At 38.7% G+C, this 10,662-nt stretch overlaps 1 protein-coding gene across 1 annotated transcript; it reads left to right on the top strand.

Moving 5' to 3' along the window:
* The first annotated feature begins 3,570 nt into the window (after positions 1-3,570).
* On the top strand, positions 3,571-10,655 carry LOC106943556 (tyrosine-protein kinase Fes/Fps-like). Its single transcript, XM_015026863.1, has 4 exons — positions 3,571-3,914; positions 4,476-4,649; positions 10,210-10,306; positions 10,386-10,655. The coding sequence occupies exons 1-4, from the start codon at positions 3,690-3,692 to the stop codon at positions 10,571-10,573; spliced, it is 684 nt and encodes a 227-aa protein (XP_014882349.1). The 5' UTR covers positions 3,571-3,689; the 3' UTR covers positions 10,574-10,655.
* Positions 10,656-10,662: the final 7 nt, after the last annotated feature.

Here is a 10,662-nt window from a genome sequence, read left to right as displayed (position 1 = left end):
CATCTCCTGAATGGCCAATCTGTATTGAATACTGTAACGTTATTGGCACTCAGGTAGAGAAGAAGCGCGGAGACTGTTTTTACCAATCATACGGTCAATCAGGACGCAAAACACTGTGAAAAGAAATGCACAAAAAAAAATCTGCGAAGCAGCGATACAATTAAAGGTGAACCGCGTTATAGCGAGGGTTCACTGTATATGAAATAATTTATAAAAAGCAGCTGAGTAATTTGTAGAATGGCTGTATATCTGAGTTTATCTAGGTGTATCTGGGACTTCATTCTCATGCATTAGTAATGCATTAGTAATGCATCATAATGCCTCAACATTGAAAAGGTGGATTTATTTAAATAAGACAGTTTAGTCAAACATATGCGACACTTAACCTGCAGAACATAGTATGAAAGTAAACTGAGTCACTTTCAGCTGAATTTGGATTCAGATAGATCAAGTAGAAACTGGAACCGGATGAAACAACAAAAATGAAAACAAATTTATTTTCCAATATAAGATCAAAATGGTGCCACACTGCGGAAACCTTTCCTTTGAGGCTGCTCCATAGTTGATGCTGTAAAAGGTTAAGAATTAGTTTGGCAAATGCTTTTGACAGATTTACTTCCTTATAAACACAGTTTGGCGCGTTAATGTCATTTTGAAACGGTTCCTGTGTCGGTCACATGACTTGCTGAAACCAATACGCGCACCGACACGGGTTTTGGTCTATGGGCTTGATGCATTCACCGACGCATCGGTGTTGCCGGACCCATCACTACTGTTTAGTAATCTAACCCCATGTCCAGGTTTTGTGCATGCAGCGCATGAACACGTCCTGCAGCCGTTTCCTCTGCGGTCTGTGTTTGCAGAGCGAATCTTGCCTCTTCACCTCCATAGCTTGTCTAATGAAAGTGCTTCTAATTTATGGTTGGTGTAATTTTGTGGAGGAGTTTACAGCAGGGAGGTTGCACTCAACAATAAAACCATCTCATAAATTAAAGTAACGGCAAAAGGCCGGCTTTAATGCTGTACTCATTCAAAAAAAAAGAGAGAAACTTTTGGTTTAATCGCGACATAGACCCTCGATTGTTAGCTGAATTTTTTGTGGTTTACCATAGAAAAATAATTCAACCAATATAATTTTGAAATCCAGTGCAAGCTGACTGACCAATCAGGCTCAACTCTTAGATGCAGCACACCTGAATCTAATGGCTCCTTTAAGTGTTCTCAACCCTGGTCCTCAGCGCCCCCCTGCTCTGCATGTTTTAGATGTGCCTCTATTCCAGAACAGCTGATTCAAATGACTGCATGACCATCAAGTACTGCAGAAGCCTGTTAGTCACCCAGAGATACAATTCAGGTGTGTGGCAGAGGGGAAACACCTAAAACATGCAGGACAGGGGGGCGGTGAGGACCAAGTTTGAGAAACACTGATCTAGAGGGTAGACTGGGTCACCAATGAAAAAAATATGGCATCATCGTTTCTTCATCCACAGTCTTCCTTTTCCTTCCAACCTCTCTTAAAATGTCATTTTATCATTAAATAAGCCAAAAACACACAACATCCCTAAAGCTTTACCTATTGCAGGCTGTCTAACTGTGCCACATTCAACGCCTGCAACTCTAAACCGAACAAATCGAAAGTGGTGCTTGCTTATGTAAAGTAAAAAGCTTAAAATTATGTTTGTAAGAGGTGCTGTAGATCATGTTTGTTTATGTCGCCATGCTTAATTCCAACTTCTTAACCAGATGTAAAACCAGCTCCAAGTTCTAACTTCTGACATAACTCACATACTCAACAGCATATTCAGTTAAATTCAAATTCAAATCAAAAATACTTTATTGCTCCCAAAGGGAAGGTGAATAAAATTCAGAGCGCACACATAAATATGTACAAGCATTTTTGGCACATTTGAAACCCCGTACAATGCAGGAGGTGTAATAGAAGGGGGTTAACATTGTCAGTGACTCGGTGGATGATTGAGGTTTCAAACACTGCTGAATCCCATGAGCGCGACTGACTCTCTAACAACCAGAAAAGCTCTGGACAGGCTGAAGGTTTCTGCACTTTTATTGTCCAAGATATCAACACAGATGTGATTTGTGTCTGTCTGTGCCTCTACTGAAAACTCTAGAAGTCAGTTTTCTTTCCCTATGTTGAATATATTTCCCCATGTAAAATATTTAATGCCTGAGAGATTAAACTACTGTGTCTTTGATAGTTGGAGGGAAGCTGCTTTGAATGCAGTTCAGTCAGAACTACTTTCTTGTCATGCTGTATTTTATTTTTAATTTAGCACAGTGTGTAGGTCAGTGCTTGTTTTGTGCTTGGGATCTTTTTTTTTCTAGCTGTTTTTGCATCAGAATAGTTTGTGACGACGGACTCACACATATCGGTGTACTTTCTTGTAATCAGCATTGAGGGACAATCTTCTGTCAAAAATGAAATGAATGCTAACACTATGATGATCGTTTGACAAAGTTCACAGCCTGGTTGAGATTCTGGAGAAACATCTAGTTTGTCCATTTATACATTTGCAAACCAATCTATACTAAAACAAAAACATGTTTTCTGTTGTCAGTGCTTTACACTTACAAGTTTGTTTTACTGTTTTAGGTTCATTAAATGATGAAACATGACCAAACCTCCCATAAAACCACATCTTTGTTTGCTCATAAAATGTTTAAAGTTGTTTCCTAGAGGGAAATATCCATTTTTTATGTATATTCCACTGCTAGGCAGTTTAATTTCCCTTTTCTGAGTGGATTCAAGGCAGTAATGATAAAATCCATCCTGTTTTGATGCCACCTAGAGCTTATTATTTACTTTATTCCTTTGATTCTTGTAATTTGCTCAATGTTGAGTTCATCTGTTTCATGTTGACGGTAAGGTTTTCAACAGAAACTGTTCGGTTTCCTTCTTAATGTAACCATGCAAACAGAGGATGCTTGTATGTAACACACACATGTTACATCAATCAAGGGAAACCCATTCTTACAGTAAAACAGAAAAGAAAGTAGAATCATCACGTCAAACAGAACAATTCAAATAATTTAATAATTAAGATTTTCATCATTTAGTCGCAGTTAATCGACTAATTCCAAATAAAGAGAAACTTAATGAGGCTTAATGCTTTACTGACGACTTTGAATGTGTTCTTGTTGAGACCCTGCAGACATCTCTGAGCCTCGGAAACACAACCGAACTGAGAATCTCATGTTTGTGTTGCACAGAGCAGCAAATGAGCAGACATGATGAATTATGTAGATAAGGAGCATGACTTCTAAAGTGCACCAGCTGTGTTCAACATCTACTTTTCATTAGTTTTTTCCCACCAAAGAAGTAAAAAAATATATAATAAATAAAATATTATATATATATATATATATATATATATATATATATATATATATATGTTTATCGCACACATGCAGATATATGATGAGTGTGGCAGGTGTTATGCCACTAAAGTTGTTTGCAAATTGAAAGTAGAACCACATTCAAACATACATGAGGAAGTGCTGCCTCTCATGAACCGCTGTACACTTCTTTCTTGCTCAGAAGGAAGTGAAACCTCTGCATGGCCGCAGAGAGAGAGAGACTCTGCTGGTCATTAGAGCAGCTACTGCTTCACTCATGAGAACGCGCTGCTGACGACGCATCCCAGGCAGAAGGAGGCTGCATCAGTCCAGAGATGGGTTTCGGCGAGGATCTCCGGTGTCCACAGGCGCACGCGGCCGTCATGAGGCTGCTGGACTCCGAGCTTCACCTGATGGAGATCATGAAGAAGTGGATGGGTCAGCGGGCGAAGAGCGAACGGGAGTTCTCAGTGCAACTCCACCAAATGACTGCCATGGCCGAGAAGATGGACCGGCCTCAGACCAATCCGGGAGCGGATTACATCAGTCAGCTCAACAAGGTGGGGTCTTCTCTACTTCTACACTGATGGGTTGAAACATCTGGTAGAGTTCGTTTTATCTTCTGAGTCTAAAAATGTCAAACAAGATGATGTTCGTTTAAAAAAATGTATCAGAAAACTACAAATGAAGACCAAAAGTTGTAAAATGGTTTTGTTAAGAGACCTTTCTCCGCTCGTCCCCTCATTAATTTAATGTTAATGAATTCCCAGTCCCTCATAAGATTGCACTCATTTTGCAATACCACTATTCATCTTGCAAAGTCTTTTCAATTTTTCATCTGCATGGCTTTCAGAATATCTGATGAGCTCATGAACATGGATTATTTAAAACACGGTTTTGCTATTCAGGTGAAAATGCTGGTGAGCCACCAGAAAAGGGGATGTAGTCACACAGTGTTTGGTGTTTATGACACTTGGATGTTCAGTTCTTGAAAGTGGAAGCAGGGCATTTTATGGCACTTTGTGCGATTTGCATGTATTCAAATCTAAAATCTGTTTAATGTTCTTCTGGAGTTGGACGTAAAAGCTGATGATTTTCCTCCCCTCTCCTGTGTGTGCCAGTCGTGGGGAGTGCTGGTTTCGCAGACGGAGTCCCTCAGCCAGGTGATGAGGAGGCGCTCCGAGGAGCTCCTGGACGGGCCCATCAGCAAACTGACTCTGCTCATCAGAGACAAACAGCAGCTACGCAAAACCTACGCAGAGCACTGGAGCCTTCTGCGACAGGAGCTCAACAAGGTGCGAAACAAACCACACAGACAGGCGTTTCTTTGACACGTTCACTTCCTGCTGGAGTGTTTTTCTTCTAATACTTGGAGTTAGTCTTTAAAAAGTTTTTAAAACACGATGTTTAATGTTCGGTAAACACTTCATTTGAAGGGGTGTGCATAAGGCTGGTGTGACACTGACATAAACATCCATCCATCCATTTACCCCCCACAAGTACATCTAAAAAAATATAAATGCTTTGAATGAGTTTCAGTGTGTCAGAAAGTTTGCGTTAAAAAGTTAAATATCGGTGATTCGTGTTGTCATACCCTTATCTGCTAATTAATAAGGGTATAACTCAAAGTACCTGCAAAGGTTTTCTGATCCTCCTGATCTCAGAGTCTCAGTCAGTAGGACATGCAAACTTCTGTTCAAGCATATGCTTAGAAAGTTGAGTGGAAGGAAAGTTTGATTGAAAAGGTCCAACAGCAAAAGGGATAACTGCGACCTTGAGAGGATTGCCAAGCAAAAATATTTCCAAGAATTTGAGAGAGCATCAGAAGGAGGTAGCTGGAGTCGCATCAAGAGCCACAGCTGTTAAATCTCACACAGGAGCTGCAAGGAGAAAAGGAATTGAAGCCTCTGGTCCATCGATGAGAATTTATTTTATAAGGGAGAGTGCATATTAATTATCATAAATACATTAAAACAGCGATGTAAATATGCCATATTTAGCCACCAGGGCTAATTTTCATCTGTAGTCTCCTGGCAGGAAAAACAATTGACAGAAAATATGCTAAAAAGGAAGTCACACTCATTAAAACACCCAAAACAATTAAAACATTTATTAATTCAAATGTGCTCATTTAAAACATGAATGCAGGAGAGTAAAGTTTGCATCTAATCTAATTTATAAAAAGAGTCACAGAATCTGAACCAACAATGCAGATGACCTAAAATCTGGGGTTCTACCAAATGAGCCCCAACTATTGAGTGTATAGAAACAAACAAACTTTTCAAACGTCTGAAATTTCTGTTTGAAACATTATTTCATTTCTGACGTGTAAAATTCAAATGTTATGAGACACTGAATTTTGAGCTTACATCACCTGTAAGTCACAAAAAATGAAGGTGAAATATTTTGCTGGTCCTTGAAAGGTTTGCGAGTTTAAAAATAGTAGCAAACTTACTGACCTACAAACTGTTAGCAGGATGTCATCATCACAAAGAGCAGCATAATGTGTTCGCCTTCATGAATATGCTGAATATGTCGATCATCAGAAAATGCTAAATGCTGGGAGTAGCTGGCAGCAATGCCACTGCAATGGCTTGACACTCACAATGTGATTTATTAAACCTGAACAGATTGCTGCTTTTGCATCCATACGTATATTGTTTTAAAGACAGGTGAAAACTGGGCCACAAAAATGTCTGGAGCCAGATTATTTTAGATTAGATTAGGTTTATTGTTATTGCACAATAAGCAGTACAATGAGATTAAAAGCACAGCTCTGCTTAGGGCTCTTACAGACAAATAGACACATAAAACCAGACAGACTTATGATCTGGAAAAGAAAAAAAGTCCAGAGCATCTTTAGAGACACTCTGGACTCTAAAGACAGTTTGTTGATGATGGGATGTAGCGTTTGTGAGGAGTAGATTTGGGAGTACAGTGTACCCCGCTTTTAAAGGTAAAGAGTAAAAATACAACAGCAGTATTTTGGTTTATTTACCTGGTCATAGAAAAATGATGACAAGGTAATTTCTCTATTATCTTGTGTGTGTTCATTTTTCAAAGTCATATTTTATTAATGTTATTGATATATTATAAAAGTCAGAGTTCCAAGTGAAACATTTAAGTCACAAGTTAATATTGTTTACGAACTATATATTTAGTTAGCAAGCTAAAATCCTGAATGGTCTTCTGAAAGAAAAGTTAGAAGTAACACAAGCTGCACTTGTCCTCTCCTCTTCTCCAGCAGAGAGTCTAATTCTCAGAGAAAGAGCAAAATTAAGGGGCTAAAACAAAAACTAAGATGCCAAAATTTTTGTTTTCATGGTTAGCTGAAATGTGTCAGCAGTTACCAAGCTGAAGGCTAAGGAAAATGAATTTTATGGCTACCCTTAGTGTCCCCCAGAAAAGTAATTTAATGTGTTCATGTCTAAGTTGAGCACCATTAAATTGTGTCAATATTTAAGTTCATAATCTAGAAAACAGCATTGCTCAGTTCAAAGTTCTCTGGAAAGTGAGGACCTCTCATGAACGCTATGCGTCCATCAAACATGTTGCCTTTTATTTTCTTTTTATTTATCGAGAATGCTACTTATTGACATGACAGAGCTTCCATACGATGCCATTACCGATCATCATGATTGTCATCCATCTTTGGACTTGCTTCCTGTGACTCAGAAAACTCAAAAAAATATCCTTCAAGACTCCTCATAATATATTCAGTTTAATAATGCAGACGCAGTCAGCCAAGACTCACTCCCTTCACTTTCAGATCAAAATGCTGGTTAGTTACTACTGAATGAAAAGACTCAACGTGTTTAGTTTGAGATCATTGAGGTTTTGTTCTTGTTGCTGGAGTCTTAAATATCACCAGCCTGAAATAGAGGAGCAATAAAACTGCACAGGAAGTCCAGTGTGCAAACGGAACAAAAAGTCTGCAAATACTTCTCATTATATTTAATTAAGGTGTCCACAAATAAATATCTATAAACAAGCAATATAAAGGTACATTGTAAATGTTAGCAACATTAAAGTTTACTTTTACACACATCATCTTATTTCTTTCAGTCTCGACCATTTCTAAAAATCTTTTCCTCTTTCTGGGCAAGCAAAACACAAATTGATTTACACAATGTGGAAAATTGGCAATAATGTTTGTTTGCATATAAAAAATTACTTAAGCAAACATGTCAAAGCTTTGCAGATGAGTGGCAGTTTTATAATTACATATAATTTTCATAAACTTAAGCATAAGAGCCCAGCACAGTTTAAAACGAGCCCCGTCCTGTTTGTTTTATTACCCAATTACATCAAGCAAATGAAGTGCAAAGTTTTGTAAATCTGTGCTGGGCTGCAGCTCAAACATTTGTTGGGTCGTTTGCTTAACATGGTTCTATTACTTTGCAGTGCAAAGCGAGCGTCGCTGTGCGGTTTTACAATAGATATTTCGTTTTGTACCTGACTGAGCCAACAGAGCAGTCAGAGATGCTATCAAAGAGCTTTGAAACGTTTCCACCAGCTACACGTCAAAGGTCAGATCGTTTCCTCAAATGTTGTTTCTCAGCTTTCATGTTCCTTCAGAGAAGCGCGGCAGGTCTGCTGTCCACTTCCTGTGTCTGTGTTTCGTGGTATTTACTGTCAAGGTGCAAAGAAACTCTGGTGGTAAAAAGTATTCACTCCCGCTGGATTATTGCTTTTACAAATCAGTCATGATCAACAAAATTTGACAAAACTTTTACAAAAAGCTTTGGTAATGTCAAAGTGAAAGTTGATTTCTAAAAAAAAATAATGACCAGTAGTCATAATTATTCACCTGCTTAAAATGACTGACTCAGTTCAACAGAGGTCCAGCCAGTTGGTGCTAATATTCTCACAAAAAGTGTAACAGAAATACAGACACGTGGAAGGTCCATTCATTCATTCACTTATGCTACCATTATAGCATAAAGATAAAAAAAACACTCCAAGCTAGTCAGAGAAAATGTTTTTGAAAAGTATAAGTCAGGGGATGGATACCAAAAAAAAAAATTCAAGGCACTAAGCATCAGTGTATTCATTGAAATCCATCATCAAGAAATGGAAAGACTATTTTCATAACCTCAGTTAAATAAAGTGGGGCAGCAATAAGAAACAAATTTTTAATGAAAACTTACATCAGGATTTGACTGCAGTTAGTTAGAGTCCATGGTCAAGTGGAAAAAAGTTATTTGGTCTGATGAGACCAAAATGGAGCCCATTGGCCGTCAAACAAAACAAATCACATCGAGCACACCATCCCCACAATGAAGCACGGTGCTGGCAGCATTATGCTGTCAGGGCTGTTACAGGCTTGTAAAGGTAGAAGGTAAAATTCAGTGTTACAAATATAGAGAAATACTGGAGGAATTTGTTTCCATCTGCTGGGGTTAGAGAACATTTATTGGTTTGAATACAGCAAGGTGAATGTTCCGGAGTGGCCCAGTCAAAGCCCAGACCGCAATCTCATAGAGAATTTGTGACAGCACTTGACAAGTATCTGATTCCTATGTAACCTGTTGGAGCTTGAAGAGGTTAGCAGGAAAGAATGGAGTAACATCTCCAGATGTGTAACTCAGACTCCATGTTGTGATCGCAGCTCAAGGTGAATCTACTGAATGCTGGTGGGAAGGAAGTAAATTATGCAGTCGCTTATTTTGTAGAAATCGTTTTTTTATATTAACTGTTATTTTTTATTTTTTATTTTGTCAAAAAGCCAAACTTTGTTGATCATGACGGGTTTCTAAAAGCGATAAAAGGATGAAACATAAAATGGTGTGTGTGTGTGTCACTTATTTTGGCACCCGGCTATATTCGCTATGTTATTTTACAACTTTTCTGACGCCTCCAAAAGCTATTAATAAATGTTGACGTTTTCACATTAACATAACAAAATGTAAATTGTTTATTGGAATTTTCTACAGCAGATGGACAAACAGCAGTTCATAACCGTTATGTGGAGGTAAAAAGGATTCATGGTTTTCCTTTTATTTATATAAAAAAAAATCTGAGAAATGCAGTCAAACTGAGGTTAACCTTCATCCCATTCCAGTTTCTACTTCTAACAAACTTTCTTCCCTAATCTGATCTATCTACTCATGAACTTTGACCAGCTTCTAAAGAAAATCATCCTCACATTAAGAAGCCATGTTTCATCTTAGAGGTGGTGTGTTTGGCTTCCTTTATATCACACACTTTTAAATCTTGGCTTAATTTTTCCAACACGTTTGCAAATTACCAATACGTTACTTTTCTGTACGTTCTGTACGTTTCTCCATGCCAAAGCATTTTGTCACACTGGATTTTATTTAAATGAACAAAGTAAAAGGGGGAAAATACAAATTCACAACTCCTTAAGAGTTTCACCAAATATTTCGAAGACTTTCTGTGCTTTTCTCCCACTTCGCAATAAGACACTAGTGTGTGTCAATCACAGGAAATCCCAGTAAATGCATTGAACCTTGTGGCTGTAATGAGAAGAACAGCGGAGTTGCCGGCAGTGTAGAGGCAGACAGAGGCAGTACAACTGAAATGCTGCTGCTGACTGATTTTGTGTTTGACCAAAGGGAGAGAACACATTACACGTTCAAGAGCCTCTGCATTGGTTTGCTGTCAGTTTCTGAATTGATTTGGCTTCTTCAGTGTCCGTGAAGGAATTTGTTTTCTTGCTCCAGCTAACTTGCATCTCGTGCTTTGAGGGAAGACCTTTGCTAGGAGACGAAAAAAAACAAAACAAAACAAAACAAAATAAAGCAAAAAAACAAACAAAAAAAAACATCTTGTCAGAGTCATAATTTATGTTGTCATGTATGAATTCAAAAATGCTTTATTTTGGTTGCATAGGTGACCCACACAGAGCTGGAGAGGCTGAAGACCAGCTACAGGCAGGCGGTTAAAGACGCAGCTCTGGCAAGGAGGAAGTACCAGGACATGAGCAAAGGTGAGAACTTTGAGGGTTTTTACTTCTCTAAATAGGATCAGTTTCAGACACACCTTGTGCTTTCTTCTTCTTTATGCAGATAAGGAGCGAGAAAAGAACAGGGAGCGCTATATAAAGGCTTCCCTTAAGCTGCACGAGCTCCACAATGAGTATGTGCTGTCGGTGCAAGCGGCTCAGGTTTACCATCAGCACCACTACAGCCAGATGCAGCCGGCTCTGCTCAGCGCGCTGCAGACGCTGCAGCAGGAGATGGTGCTCATCCTGTAAGACTGCATTCAACACAGTCTGCATGGGCGTGTGTGTATGTGCGTGCGTGCACATGTGTGTGTGTGAGAAGCTTAAAGAAAATTAGAGAC

The sequence above is a fragment of the Poecilia latipinna genome, unplaced genomic scaffold, assembly GCF_001443285.1.
Source record: "Poecilia latipinna isolate Pla-1442-1.1 unplaced genomic scaffold, P_latipinna-1.0 Scaffold5468, whole genome shotgun sequence".
NCBI classification, from domain to species: domain Eukaryota; kingdom Metazoa; phylum Chordata; class Actinopteri; order Cyprinodontiformes; family Poeciliidae; genus Poecilia; species Poecilia latipinna.
This window is presented reverse-complemented; position numbering and strand designations above follow the sequence as displayed.